This window comes from Cynara cardunculus (assembly GCF_001531365.2).
Source record: "Cynara cardunculus var. scolymus isolate 2C chromosome LG 3, CcrdV1, whole genome shotgun sequence".
NCBI classification, from domain to species: domain Eukaryota; kingdom Viridiplantae; phylum Streptophyta; class Magnoliopsida; order Asterales; family Asteraceae; genus Cynara; species Cynara cardunculus.
Window position 1 is genome coordinate 33493267 of NC_037530.1, and position 16579 is coordinate 33509845.

General features: G+C 30.0%; 1 protein-coding gene across 1 annotated transcript; it reads right to left on the bottom strand.

Annotated features, from left to right (window-relative positions):
- Window positions 1–1648: 1648 nt before the first annotated feature.
- LOC112508794 (1-deoxy-D-xylulose 5-phosphate reductoisomerase, chloroplastic-like) lies at window positions 1649–5214 on the bottom strand. Its single transcript, XM_025113554.1, has 12 exons — window positions 5124–5214; window positions 4747–4928; window positions 4582–4668; window positions 4279–4404; window positions 4134–4196; window positions 3736–3885; window positions 3574–3641; window positions 3048–3159; window positions 2842–2946; window positions 2638–2759; window positions 2062–2208; window positions 1649–1984 (listed from the first exon to the last, which is right to left on the bottom strand). The coding sequence occupies exons 1-12, from the start codon at window positions 5212–5214 to the stop codon at window positions 1813–1815; spliced, it is 1425 nt and encodes a 474-aa protein (XP_024969322.1). The 3' UTR covers window positions 1649–1812.
- Between the last annotated feature and the right edge of the window lie 11365 nt (window positions 5215–16579).

Consider the following 16579-nt stretch of genomic DNA (forward strand, 5'->3'; position numbering starts at 1 on the left):
AAATAGATTGTTTCGTTATTAAACCTAAATAATAAGAACTTTTAAATAGTTAATTTAATACTAATATCAATATAAATTTTTATGGGGTCTTTAAATTTATATTTTATTCAAATATAAAAACAATATTTTTTTCTTAAAACCATACAAAATCGCATTATAAAATCGACAAAGATAAATAATAAAATGAAATATTAAGTCGAGATGTATCTCATTACATTACACAAGTACACTTCTAGCTTATTTAAATACTTATCTTTTTTTTATTAGTTGTCATGCTTTAATTAAAGTCTTAACCAATTTTATATATAAACACAAGTTTGACAAAAAAAAAATTGAATAAACACAAGTTTAACATTAAGAGGGTGTTTGGGATTGCTTATTTGAAACAACTTATGCTTTTTTATAAAAGTTTTTATCAACTTATTATAAGTCAGAAGGATTTAACTTTTTCAAAAACTTCTTATTACCGGTTTGGCACCGATATAAGTTGTTTATCCAAACACTCAAAAGTGCTTATTACCGGTATCACACCGGAATAAGTCAATAAGTTGTTTTTATAAGCAATCCCAAACACCCCCTAAAATCAAAAGGCCGACGAAGAAAATAATATCAGGTAGACGTTAGCAAGTGAGTCTGAGTGGTTGTTTACTAAATGTTTACAGGGTCATTTTACCTGATGGAAATAACAAAGATCGAGAATTTCACCTGGTAAAAGCGATGACAAGACCGGATGTCTTACCCGGTAAGTGAGAGTGACGACTCTTATCCAATAAATGTTTGCCGAATAAAAATGTCGCATACGATGTCATTTTAATTGATTAAAATCTTACTCGGTAAACTAAGTGGAAGTGTTGAACTTTACAGATAATTTCTTATCAGTAAGAGTTGGATAAACGGCTCCTAAGTATCAAGATATTCAACCCTGGCTCAAGAAAATAATATTAAATTTAAACTTAAATATTTTTTAATATATTTTTAACTGTAACACCTTAATTCCCCATTTGGATAAAACACATATGTTCCATATAACATGAAGTACAAATATACATAAAAGCTTGTCTTATAAAGGATTTGATACCTTCTTTATTATACGTGTTTTAAAACCATGAATCCATATAAATGAACAAATCGAACAATATTTAGTACGCTTAACTTTGGATGTTACATTAATTTTTATAATTAATCGAATGTTGATAAGATTAGATGTTATCGTCAGAACAAATAACGTCTTGGATAAACTTTGTTTAATAATTTCTATTTGATTTTTTTTATTAACCTGGATATCCAACCCACTATGCGAGCCGACTAATCTCACGACGACCACCTGCTTTGCAGATAGCCCGAAGTCACCGCATTTAAACCTCTGTGGCCACAAGGGGATTTTTATTCTTCCTTGGATTTGAACCTGAGACCTCCTGGTACTTTTGATCGTTAGAGTCAAGTTCAAACCAATCAGGCACCACCCTTATGGTTTAAATTTGAATTTTTATAATGTCCGCGACTCAACAATCATATATTGATCTATCTGAATTTTTCTGATTTTTGTTTTTTTATTTTACAAATATTTCTCAACAACGTTAACTTGCAAAAGGGTATTGTTCGTATGGCTCGACTCAGTTCAAAAATTTAATCGAGCTCTCAAACAAACTGAATCAAATAAGATGATTTATATCATCACCCGATAATTTATGAACTAATTTTTTGAATTTCCATTTCAACAACTCTCGGATCCATACATAACAAAATGGATTTATTCATACAGTTGCAGAATTCCAGTTCGAATCAACATCTTTCCAACCCATCATCTTTGGCTCATACAAGTGCCGGAGTTAAACCCGACGACGATGGCTTGACGTTGGCGGCATAATCTCGAGCCCACGAGTCGTAATGTATGATTTCCTCAAGCGAAGGTGCCGTCACCAACTCTGATTGATGCTTCTCGCAAGTCAACTCCACCACCTTGAATATGTCCAAATAGCTAATCCTGAAAACACCACCAAATTAATAACCCGTCAGATTACCCGGATATTTCCATCAAGAAACGCAGTTTAGAATCCATACTTTTCATCAATGAACATTTCAACGGCTTTCTCGTTAGCGGCACTAAGAACTCCGGTCATCGTACCACCAGCTCGCCCAGCGGAATAAGCCAAATCCATTGATGGGTATTTCACGTTGTCTGGAGCCTTGAATGTCAGTGATCCCAACCTGTATCACAGAAACAACTAGATATCGAGTCTGATTCAAGCCGTAAATTACTCTACTATCCTCGCTTCATGAATCACGATCCAACTTTCTAAGGTTGTGTTTAGCAAACTAATTGATAAATTTGTTGTTGGCTGATAAACTAGTCATGTTTGGTAAAAATTAGCTGATATGCTAGATGACAAATTAAGTGACCCAAAAAGAACATTTTATAAAATTAATTGATAAAAATATAACGGGCATAATTGAGAAAGGAGCTTGTGGGGCCTACTGATATGCATTTTATAACGCTAGCTTATGGCTGACCAAATGACGTTTTTTCAAGAAGCTAGCTTATGGTTGTCAAACATGGCCTAAGTATACAATTATCATAGTTAAAGATGATAGTTTTAGAGTCTTCCTTCTAAGAGTATAAGAAAGAATGTTACATACTTGCAAAGATCAAGACGGGGCCATGTAATCTCGGAGCAGTGTACTCTATCGGGCCACGATAACGTATACAGAATTGGCAAACGCATGTCGGGCCATCCTAATTGTGCCAGGACAGACGAGTCCTGAAATAAACAAGCGAAGAAAATATGGTACAACCATTGATTCGGTATTTGAGTGCAGAAAACAGCATGTCGAAAAGCTTACCTGTGTCTCGACCATAGAATGTATGATAGATTGAGGATGGATAACGATATCAATGTTGTCATAATCAGATCCGTAAAGATAATGAGCTTCAATAACCTCTAGACCCTATCAACAAGAATTTGAAGGTGATTGATTCAGCTTATTGTCGGATAGCAAATTTAATCAATCTCTTAGATCCATCTGTATCGGGTAGAAAGCAAGATTACCTTATTGAAGAGTGTGGCCGAGTCCACGGTGATCTTCTTCCCCATGCTCCAGTTTGGATGTTTCAAGGCATCCGCTACTTTAACATCTTTCAGTTTTTCAACAGGCCAGTCCCTAAGACGAACAACGAACAAAAAACACAACCAATGTGAGAATAGGTGGAACCCCATCAGATTACTCTCCAAAATAGCCCTTTAAGAAAACCCTTCAACGGAGGCTAAACAGGCAAACATGTCCTAGAGTGTTGAGTCCGTGGCAAAAATGTCTCAAATGATAGACATTGGCTCTGATATGATGTAAAAATATGTGAAGCCCCCATCAGATTACTCTCCAAAAGAGCCTTTGTGGGGAGAAGAGCAGTTCCAACATATATCAAAGAGAAGGAATCCAGATCTAGCTGATGTGGGACTCTAACACGTCACAAGTCCCCTCCAACGGAGGTAGATGGGCAAAAGATGAAGGGGGTTCAAACGTATAATGAAGAGAAATTGTCTAAGCTTAGCTGATGTAGACGCAAGTTTACTGTACCTGAAAGCACCACCGGATGCAGTCAAGATTATACGCCTTAGAGCACCTTCAGGAAAGCCTTGTATACACTAAAACCCAACATTTATATCATTCACTGTTAACGGTTTTCTGGCATATAGCTTGTATACTAAATGTCTTAATGGTTTTTATAGAGTATTATACCTGAAATATAGCAGAATGTTCTGAATCAGCAGGAAGAATCTTTACATTGTGCTTGTGTGCAAGAGGAAGAACAAAAGGACCGCCGGCGATCAAGGTTTCTTTATTTGCCAACGCTATGTTTTTCCCTGCTTCAATAGCAGCAACTGTGGGCTAAGAAAGAAAAACAGGAAAAGAGTCTCAAACAAGCATGAATGTTTCCATCCCAACAGAAAACTACTCACTTTACATCTTATGTACCAATTAAAGATTCTTGCTTTAACATTAAAATATGAACATAAAACCGATGAATGTAAACAGATTGGATCAAGTGTCGTTATGCTAATTTGTGTCTAAAACACAAAATGATACTGTGGAACCCTGTCAAATTACAAAAGAACCAAAAGGGTATAAAGATATACCTTCAAACCAGCACAACCAACAATTCCTGTGACCACAGTAACACAATCTGGGTGGCGGGCAACCTGAAGCCGATTAGAAGTTTCCGTTATGGATTTGTAATTAGCAGAAGCTTAGAATGATAATCAAGGAACTGGTGAAACTGACCTCAATGACACCTTCATTACCAGGAATGATTTCAGGCATGTAATCAGAACCAGCCAAAGCTTCTTTGAGTTCACCAACCAACGATTCGTTCTTGATAGAAACTAACTGTGGTTTAAATGCCTTAATCTGCCAAAAGGAAATACACTTGCTGGTAATTTGATTTCTAGATAAGCACTTCTTGATCTCAATTTGGTCATCATCTTATGAATCCAACATAAACCTCAAACTTTAAAGGCAAATAACAGATTTGAAGTTTGGTTTTTGATGATCTTGATTGCAATTCGAAATGGACGGTAAGGTTACCTGATCGGCAAGAAGTGTGACGTTTGAGCCAGCAGCAAGTGCTACAACTCTGAATTTATCTGGGTGTTCGGCAACAATGTCGAGTGTCTGCAAATCAAGAACTTGAAATGAAACACATCTAATAAAAAACCACGAGTAAATCATGAAGAATTAAGTGAAATTTACCTGAGTCCCAATGGAACCAGTGGATCCAATGATTGAGATGGGTTTAGGACCGTTCCAATTCTTGGTCTCCGGCTGAACAAGGGCCGTTCCCGGCCAAGCCGAAGGTGGTGGCGCCGCCGCCGAACAATGGATCCCTTTTCCGAATGGTGCCTTACTATCCTTTCTCTTAAAAGAAAACCCACCTACCAAAACAAATTAATCATCCCCAACAACCAGTAACTGTCAAACGTCAAAATCAAGGTTACAGAATCAAAGATTAACAAATGTATGTCATCCTGGTGAAACATAAACCTAGAAAGAGATGCAAATGAGTTGAACCATGAAACTAATATTAGCTAAAAATGGATTCATTAAAATGTCTGATAATCAAACAGCACCTTGAAGCTTGAGAAGGTGGGTGTTGGATTTGGAGGTGTCCAAGAAAGAGATCACCCTGACTTCTGCTGGAGACAGAATGTTCAAAGACATGATTTTTCTTTCGAAGTTTTCACAAGTTTCAGTAGATTACGAATTTCAAGAAAATCTTGATTCCAAGGAAGTGGTGAAAACGAAAAACCCGAATGGGATTCTTGATTTTGGCTAAAAGCAAAACTATGTGAGATTTAGTTATAGAAGGGGTGTAAAAGAAAGAACGAAAACAGTGTCAGTGCTGTTGGTGCTACCAGAGGAATAGGCCAATGTGGTGGTGAACATACTATAAATGGATATAAATTACAATTATTACCCCTTGAGGTTGGCTTGTAGTTGCAACAACCCCCCTCCCAAAAAAGTCTTTTTTCCAAAAATCTAAACCCTATCCTTTCAACCGTGAATCCAGGTTCAACTTGTTAAAGGGGAAATTGGTTCAAATGACCATATTTCACGACCAAATTAATTTTCCAATCATATATCTTTGTATTTTACTCAAAAGTCACTAAATCCGCAATTATTGTTGGTCCACCAAACGACAAAGTTTTAGACTGTTTTTGCTCAGGTCCTTAACCACATGTCCGTAATTATTATGGATCCGGTCCAAAACCCTAAATTCCTTGAATTTGTAATGCCACCTCACACTGCCAAGTCCGCAGTTATTGCAAACTTGCCATGTGGTAACGTCTGAAGAAACCCTAACCAACCAAGTGGCAGGTCCGTAAGCCAAGTCTGTAATCGTAATAAGCCAAACTCCGCAATTTTACCAAGAATCTCATTTATCATGTTTTCATGTATGTTTGGTTGCGGTTGTGCACTATATTTTTCTACCCTCATTATGAATTGTACAAACTTCAGTAGATCATTAAGAAGACCACTATATTGGTACAATTTGATTCCGTCAAATTTTTGAATAAGAAGATCAATGATGAAAGTTAAAAACCATCAAGTCTTTTCAATCAAATATTTCTCTCTTGTATCTTCCTTTTTCCTTGTTATGTGTTTTTTTTTTCAAAATAAGTTCTGGATCTAATAAAATTAGGTTATGTATTAGAGGTGTGGGATTGTGGCAGCAAACTAATCAAGAGTGGGGGTATGTTTCTGATCAACCGGTGATCCGCATCATGGTACCATCAAACATTACACATTCGAGATTGGTTAGTTATGTTCAAACAAAATGTGGTATCAACTCTTCTGTTGGTACCACTAGAATGACATACAAGTATTTTGGCCAAATTTTTGAGTTATGTGACAGTGGCGATATTTTTTATTTAATGGAATTTGTTGTTGGTTCAAATAACCCACCAACACTTTCTGTCTATGTCGATTTGTTGATGTGCGGTGGAAGCAATGTTGGTGGTAGTTCGAACACCGGAGGTGATGTGTATGCTCCTGAGCAGAGTCAAACTTCTTACGTGGCTTAGTTTGATTTGGAAAACGAGCATGCATATGGGGTTACCTTTGGTTTTATTTCGGAACAAACATTATGATCATGGTGAATATCCCCGATTTTGTTCCGAAAACAGAAGAAGTTCATAAAGACGATGAAGAGTCAGATGTTTACAACTTAGGTTTTTCTTATATTGATACTGATGAAGAAGCAACAACAAAAAGTTATTCTGTTAAATCATTTGTAGAGAAAAATGATTTTTTTGATATGCCTTCTCCCCTGCCAACATCAGAGTCCGTCATCACACCCAACCAACCTATACCTTATAATTGTAGCGCAATAGTAAGTTTGGCGCATTATTCAATACGAAAAAATGAAATGATGCTCGCCCTCGGGGTGAAGTTTATTGAAGAGGGTTTCCAGTTTAGAGGGCATAAATTTACAAAATCCATATATGAGGCGAAATGTTTCGAAGCAAACTGTGATTGACGTATGATGGCAACCTCTATCGGATCCACAAAGATGTTTCATGTACGAAAGTTGCATGATGTACACACATGCTCAAAGACCCAGATGCATCCCAACCACCGTAAGCAACCAGAAGGGTGTTGGGTCATTTAATTTATCCTAAATTGCAGGATACTTTGTGGATCCGACATCGTGAGCGATGTAAATGAACAGTTTAAAATAAATATTTTGTACTGGCAAGCTTGACGTGTGAAAGCTTATGCAAAAATGATGATGAAGGGTGACTCGGAGATTCGTTCACCCGACTCCCTGTGTATCTATATAATTTGGAGCTCCGTAATGTTGGTACGATGACACAAATTAGGACAGATAATAGAGGACAGTTTGAGATGTATTTCCTTGCTCTTGGTTGTGTGGTACGTATAATTTTGTCGTAACCCCTTTTCACTATTTTAAATTTTATTTTTATTTATTGCACAACTACATAGTATAATTTTCTAATATGTAAACCACCTAAATTTCCAGATTCATTTATTTGTATCTCATTTACATCGAGTGCTTATAATTGACAGTACTCATTTGATGGGGCCTTTCTTGGACACGATGTTCTTAGTTGTTGCTATGGACGCAAATAACCAATTTGTGTTCATCGCTTTTGGAGTAGGTAGGTCTGAGAGTGGAGAGGGTTGACTTGATTTTTGTCAATGTTGAAGCAATGTATCAGAGAAATGGAAGGGTTGATTTTCATATCAGACAAGGATGCTTCAATAAACTAAGCAATTACCACCATGTAACCAATGGCCCATCACGCGCTTCGTTATCGCGAGCTGGAGATGAATGTAAAATCCAGGAACAATAGAGTCAGATATAAGAAGAAATTATTTTGGAAGACTTATAAAGCGTACACTAACAATATTATAAACACTAAAATAAGGTGTTATAAAAATTTGACATTTATTTAACAAATATTATTGTAATATTAAAGTTTTATAACTATATATGTATATATATTGATTAATAGTTTAGTATATTAATTAATATGTTGTATTAAGTTATAATTTAGTTATTTTATAACTTCAAATTGTATATATATATGTATATATATATATATGTATATATATATATAATTTAATTATTTTATAAAAAATGAAATTTAATTAAAAAAGTATGAATTACTTTATCATAATTTTGTTCGACGAAACTTAATCATATTTAAAAAAATATTCGTAATCATAAAATATTTAACAAAATGAAATTTCATCAACAAAAATTTTAAAAAACATAATATTGACTATAGTTTTGTGTTAAAAAAAATAACAGAAAACATAATACAATAACGTAGATTCATAGAGTAAAGTATAAAGATGTACGCATTCAACTTCAAAATGCATTAATTGAACATTTGTAGGATGAGTATGTTAACTCGGAAAATCAGTGTAATTTAATTTGCTTTTGAATGGATGTTATCTTCTAGAATTGAATTACTGTAATTTAATTTACTTTGAAATGTAATTTTTATTAATTAAAAATTGTCATTTTAATAACGATGTTTTGTTAAATAAACAGTTTTAAAATCAAGTGATACTTGTTTATTGATTATAAAATTAATTATGTATTATAATTATTATGTTTTAATAAAATAGTAATAAATATATGAATACCATGGATTGAGGAATCTTTTCTAGGATCTTTGGAGGTAGATAATACCACGGGTCAAGTTTGGTTTGATTTTCTAGTAGCTGAATTGAAGTGTCTTTGGTTTGGATTTAGATGATGTGCGAGGATAATATTATGATAATGGTTCAAACATGAAGGGGAAACATCAAAGAATATAAATGAAACTACTAAATATAAATTCTAAGCATTTTATACTTCTTGTGCTTCTCATAGTCTTAATTTAACTTTGTGCATGATATAGCCAATACTTGTGGTAAAGCTAGAGATTTTTTTAGAATAATTTAACGTATTTATACAATATTTGCTAATTCTACTAAAAGATGACTAGTGTTTAAAGATGATGTAAAATGATGGACCGTCAAGTCATTGTCAATAACTCATTGGGAGATTCATATTGATAGTGTAAGAACTATAAGATTTCAAGTGTTAGAGATACGAGAAGCCTTACTTCAAGCGGCTGAAATAGATAATGGTTCAAAAATTAGAAATGAAGCAAAATTTGTAGCACACAGTGAGCTTGGTGATTGAGTTTCTAGTGTCAATGGTGGTTTGGTATGAAATATTATATGCTATAAATTTGGTCAGTAAACATTTACAGTTAGAAATATGTTAATTGATGTTGCTATTGATCAAGTTAAAGGACTGATTTTTGTAAGGGATATAAAGATACAAGATTTTTAGATGCTATAGAATCAGTAAAGAAGATTGCCACTGAATTAAATATTAATCCGTTGTTTCCTCAAAGACGTGAAATCCGAAGAAAAAGACATTTTGATGAAAATCCACGTGATGCATCTGAAATGAACTCACAATCAGCGAAGGAGTCATTTAGAGTTAATTATTTCTTATGTATCGTTGATCATGCAATTGCTTCACTAAGTAGGAGATTTGAACAATATGAAAGTGTATTTGGGTTTTTGTTACATATGATAAGTTGTGTTATTTGGATGATACATGTTTCAAGTCTTCTTGTACTAATTTTGAAAATGCACTTTAAACAAGACCAATCTGATATAGATGGGAATGACTTATAATATGTTGAACTGAAGATACTTCAAAAAAATTTACCCAAACAAAAGATGGGACCTCTTGATATTTTAAAGTATTTGAAACATGTTGAATGCTTCCCTAATCCAATTATTGCTTTTAGAGTTTGTTGACTATTCATGTAATTGTTGCATTTGTAGAAAAAAGTTTTTCAAAGTTGAAGTTGTTGAAGTCTTATATGTGCTCCATAATGACACAAGAAAAACTTAACGAACTTACAATGATAGCACTTGAAAATGACTTTTTAGAGAAAGTTGATTATGAAGATTTTGTTTCTAAAAATGTTAAAAGAATGATTCTATTCAAGTGAAAATTTACATGTTACTTTGTCTTTTGACTGTTCTTATTTGTAAGACTTTCAATATAATATAAACTTTTCTATTTAACTTTTATTTATTTTGTCAGCCAATCAACTTACATTTTTTATAATAGTGTAACAGGGTCTCCACAAAAATTAAGACGACCCTATATAATATCAAGAAAAATGGATACAAATTTCTGAATTTTTCTTCAAAGCTCAAACATGATAAAAATATAATCAACTAAAACATTAAGAAATATTTGGAAATAAGCAAACGTTCAAAAACTATAGGGGCCAATTGGAATATTTCCAGAAATGTAGGGGAAGAATAGAAATTTACCAAAGACTGTCGATTGACCATTGACCAAGAAGGATAAGACTAGTGGAAAACAAGGTCTGCTTGTCAGCTCCAGCTCGTGGCCTACTGCATTTTAGTTTATTTCCGGAATTACCACAATACGATGTCGTTTTATTATTAGCTCTTCAAGTTCATTTTTATTTCACAATGCCACCAAATTCTGTTCCTCATCACTATCTTATATTGCATCAAGTGTAAAATTATTTTTAGTGTAGGCCGTTTACTAAATGCTTATTTGAGTAAGCGTTTATCAAGTTATATTATTTTACTGGATAAATATGGTAAGAACCTAAAATCTTATCCGGTAAGAGCGAAACAAGAACCGAGAGTCTTACCCGGTAAGTGAGAACAATGACTCTTACCATGGTCAGTTCTTACCGGATAAATTGTTGCATTAGAAAAACCGTTTTTGTTGACTAAAATCTTACCTGATAAATAAATAATAATATTGAATTTTACCAATAAATGCTTACCGGGTAAGTGTTTAGTAAACGACCCCTAAGTTTTTAAACATCTTTTTGAACAAACAAAACCTTGGATTTTGTGAAAATCGAAGAAATAAATCCTTAAACTTATTGAAATCAAACAAATAAATTCTTAAACTTACTAAAACCAGGGACAACTCAAGTCTTGAAATATCTTTTGAACAAATAAATGTTTACACTTGTAAAACGAAAGAAATATACAATTTCTATTAAAATATATCAACAAATCAGTAGTAAAGTACGTATTTTTTGTTAATCTTTATTTATTTTTCCAATTCAAATGAAACTATAACAACTCACAAGTGTTTGTTCTGATCTAATGAATGTCATTTGAATATAAAAAATAAATAATTATTAACTTATTTTATAATTCACATTCGAATCTGAAAAATAAATAATGAAAATGGTTATAACTATTTTCTTTTATTAGGTTATTGTATTTTATCACGGATCTACTGATGCACTGATGGAAAAGTGGTATATATTTTTCTCATTTTATAAATATATTTAAAAAATATCTGATAACTTAATCATTCGGCATATGAAATTACATTTGGTTTTTCTTTGTTTTAAAAAGTTTAAGAAATTATTTCTTTGATTTCAATAAAAACTTAATTATTTTGAAAAAAAAAATTCGTATGTTATATCTGTAGAGAGAAAAAGAAATGGTTAAAAGTGGCAAAAATATGTATTTAGTTAATCATTATCTCCAAAAATAATATTTAAAATTTATATTAATCTATACTATATTACAAAACATTTGATAAAAATTCTTAAAAACCATTTTTTATGCATTAAGTATTGTTTATTGATGCATATTACTTAAAATTCAATAATACAAATAAATTGTACGTATGTACAACTTATTAAAGCTCTATGTTTGAATTTGTGTAACTAACTATACATAAACATAATTAAATACTGGATAATTATCTCATTTTAAATATAAAAAATCTAAAATATATTTAGGATAATCATTAAATTCTAATAAAATATTAATTATTATCTTTATAAAAAAAATATTATTAAACCAAAAATAATTGACATCATTATTAAAACTAAATTAAATTATAACAAAAAATTAAATTAAATAAATTACACAAAAAACAAGAACTTTTAATTATTAAATTTGATGCTAAATCCAATACATTTTTTTTCAAAATTTTGTGATACCTTCAAATTTATATTTTATTTCAAAAATAAAAACATTATCGTTTTTTTAATACCACATAAAATTGTATTATAACATCGATGGAGACATAATAAAACAAAACATTGAAATCGAGATGTATCTCGATGTATTGTATGAGTACTCTTCTAATTTTTTATGTTATATTTGATACATTAATACTTTATTGAAAAAAGAAAAAAGATATTGGTAGATTTTTTTTTGAAAAAGATATTGGTAGTTCATTTTCTTACCAAAAAAGATATGCTCCAGATTTTAGGTGTTAAACTGATTTTTAAGTAAACTGTTAATTTTTATTAGGTTAAAAAAGTATTTTAGATGTATCTCGCTGCATTATGTGAATATCTTTTTATCTGTATTTTAGAGTAAAACACATTGATGGTTGTTATGGTTTGTTCAAATTTTGGATTTGGTTCATAAAATAAACTATATATACTAATGGTCCATAACTTTTCATTTTCATAACACATGGTCCATTCACTTAACAATGTTAGTTAGCAACCATTATGATGGACTCATAAGTCTTTGAACAAACTATGAGGACCAAAAATACAATCTGTTCTAAAATATAACGTAGTTTACGTTTTTTATTAAAAGAATAATTTATATATCCAATCACAAATTAAATATTTTAAATAAAGTAAATATTAAATAAAAACCTTTATATTAATTTAGAAACTATAAAATTCACAAAAAGTTATGGTTTAAAAATCTCAAGTTTAAAAAAATAAAAAAAAAAGGAGATAAATTCACACATCTTTTGAGTTAAGAATTGAAATATGCGAGTAAAATATTGAAAATTAAGTTCGGTTAACATGAGATTATTAATATATAGTTAAACTACAAATAATTACAATAACAACAAAATAAGAATTAAGAGCTAAGATCAGAAAAACACTAAGGAGGCGTTTGGTTCGTAGAATGGAATTCGATGGAATTGAAATTCATCAAATGAATTTGACTTTGAAGGAATGGAATGGAATTTCATGGAATTTGACCATGCCTTGTGATTGCGTTTGGTTGCATGGAATTGAAATGAATTTGGATTAGGGAAGGAATTTGTCGGAAAGAAATTGAAATCCGAGGGTATTACCATGGAATGTAAAATCCATGAATGAAGGAATTTATTGGAATTGAAAGGATTCCAACATTTTTATTCCGTGAACCAAACATTGTAATTGGAATTTGGTCAAAGGATTTGGTCATTCCAATTCCTTTCAATTCCATCCAAATCCATGAACTAAACAGCCCCTAATTATTCAAACAATTAAAAGAATATAACTACGACAAAATTAAGTTTAGAAAAGGGAAAATTGCACCAAAATGGAACCAACTTTCACCTAATTCCTATTTTGGGGAACYAACTYTCAAAATCGTYATTTTRGGGAACCAACTTGYAYYTGATTCCTATTTTGGGGAACYAACTYKCAAAATAATTATAGAAAAATAACTAAAATTCATTTTTTTTCCAAAAATTAATGCAATAAAATCTATTTTTCATTTCAAATCTGGTTTATTTTAAATTCATATATCAAATTTAACATTTAAAAAAAATCCAAATTACCACAATAAAAATTGTTTTTTACTAATGAAAAAAAAATCAATTTAATAGAAAAAAATTAATTGATGCAGTAAAAAATAAATATTAAATATCACATTCAAGATTTTTACATCTAACCAATTGCATCAATTAATTTTTTCTATTAAATAGATTTTTTTTTTTGCATTAGTAAAAAAGTGGTAATTTGGATTTTTTTTTTTTAAATGTTCAATTTGATATCTGAATTTAAAAAAAACGAGATTTGAAATGAAAAATATATTTTATTGCATTAATTTTTGGAAAAAAAACGAATTTTAGTTATTTTTCTATAATTATTTTGCAAGTTGTTTCCCTAAAATAGAAATCAGGTGAAAGTTGGTTTCCCAAAATGACAATTTTGAAAGTTGGTTCCCCAAAATAGGAATCAGGTACAAGTTGGTTCCCCAAAATAGAAAATAGATGCAAGTTGGTTCCCCAAAATGACGATTTTGAAAGTTGGTTCCCCAAAATAGGAATCAGGTCCAAGTTGGTTCCCCAAAATGACGATTTTGAAAGTTGGTTTCCCAAAATAGAAATTAGGTAAAAGTTGGTTCCATTTTGGTGCAATTTTCCCTTTAGAAAAACACTGATTATAATTTAGTCAAACTACAAATAACTACAATAACAACAAAATATCACTACAACAAGCGTTCTATAAAAAGATGAGTTTTTAGGACACTTAATTTTTTTTTTTGCTCATATAAACCTAATTTTATTGTAATGATAGTTTTTCTTAATTGTTTGAATAATTAGTGTTTTTTCAATCTTAATTTATAATTTCTATTTTGTTATTATTATAAATATTTGTAGTTTGACTACATATTAATAATCGCATGTTAACCGAACTTAATTTTCAATATTTTGCTGACGTATTTCAAATCTCAACTCAAAAGAAATGTGAATTTTTTTAGATTTGTTTTGTTTTTCTAAACTTGAATTTTTTTAATACTAATTTTTTTATGAATTTTATAGTTTTTAAATAAATTTAAATATTTTTATTCAATATATATTTTATTTAAGATATTTGATTTGTCATTGTATATATAAAATATTTTTTAATAAAAATTAAAAAACCGTGAATTACATTATATTTTAGAATAGATTGCATTTTTGGTCCTTATAGTTTGTTCAAATACCAATGAGTCCATCATAATGGTTGTTAACTAACATTGTTAAGTGGACGGACCATGTGTGCTATAAAAATAAAAAAGTTAAGAACCACCTCTCTAAATAGTTTGTTTTAAAGGACCAAATCCAAAATTTAAGCAAACCACATGAATCACAAATGTAATTCGCTCTGTATTTTATTTTGTAAGTTAATAATTGACACAAACTGTTTAACATTAGGCTTAACAGAATATTATGAAAATTAGGTTGTTTTTATTTTAAAAAAGATTACTTCTTACAATTTTATATAAAATAATAGTTTATTTACATAAATTTTAATAATAAGAGCATCTCTAAAATGGAGAATCAAAAGTCAAAATTTTCAGAAAGAACTGATATTCATCTTTAACAGTTCTCAATTTTGGTGATTACAATATGAATTTATTATTAAAATATTTCATAAAATATATATTTTTCTCTTATATATATTTAATTTCAAAGATTTTTATTGGTGGAAAAAAGAAATTTATGTTTCATAGGTAAATATTTGTGGAGAATTCTCCAAATTTAGAGAATATCACTCTTATTTTCTTACTTTCTCCATTTTACAGAAGGTTTTGGAGAATTTATTGGAACAAAAATTATTAAATTGAAGATTATATTAGAGATGTTCTAAAAAAATCTTCAAGTTGAAATCAAAATTTCAGAAAATAGATATTTAATTATGGTAACTTTTATTATATCATTAAAATATTTTACGTATAATATTATTTATTTCTTTTAAACATTTAATTTTGAAGATTATTATTAATAAAAATATAGTAAATTATTTCTTTTTCACTGTAATTAGTTTTTTTTTAATGTAAGGGGTTATTTGTTTATCTCTTAATAATTCTATTAAGAGACAGTATCTGAATCATTAAAAGTTGAATCTTGTTTGGCAAAAAAAATATGTCTCTTAATTGTTTTAAAATCATTTGAATGATTTTGCATCATGAGTCTCCCTTAATCATTCAACACTTTAATTTCATTGTAAACAATTATATTTCATTTTACACTATATCATAAAAATCTTTAATCATTCTGATCACTTAATTATTTTATATCAAACCATTCAATAACCATCATACATCTGCAAATATAGTTCCAATAAAAAGAGTGATATATGAAGTTATTGATTAATATGAAATGTTAAAGTACTGTAGAAAAGGTATTCCCAAAGTCTGAGGCTAATGTTTATTTTATTATTTTCTATTAAATCATGTCGAATGGAGTTCAAGTGGGAATTTATAGGAATAAAATAAAAGTGAGGGTGTGGGGATCACATGTTCCAATACCACTCACAATCAATAATTACTAATAAAAACAGCAATTAATTAATTAATATAAAAAAAGTCAACAACGTTTTTGATGTAGTTGATGTGACAAGTGGTGTTTTTGGTGATTTTTTTTTGTTATAGTGAAGATTTTGGGGATACCTAACAAACTAACCGCCCTAATTTAATAAATTACATTTTTAGCTTTATTTTTTTAAAATTTTAAAAATAATTATGAGTTATTCTGTTAGTACCGTTAAGTGAGTATAAAGATTATTTTGTAATTAATGAAATTTAAGATTTTTTTTTTTAAAAAAAACAACTTTTTCATTCCCATCCAGGATCCTACAGGATTTAAATTTGTTTGATGAAACTTACGATTATTTATTTTTTAATTTTATTTTGTTTTAAATTTAAAAAAAATTATTTTCTTAATTTTTTTAAGAATTTAATCTTTTTAATATTTTAATTTTTTTTCAACTTTATTTTTTTCTAAAACTATAATTTT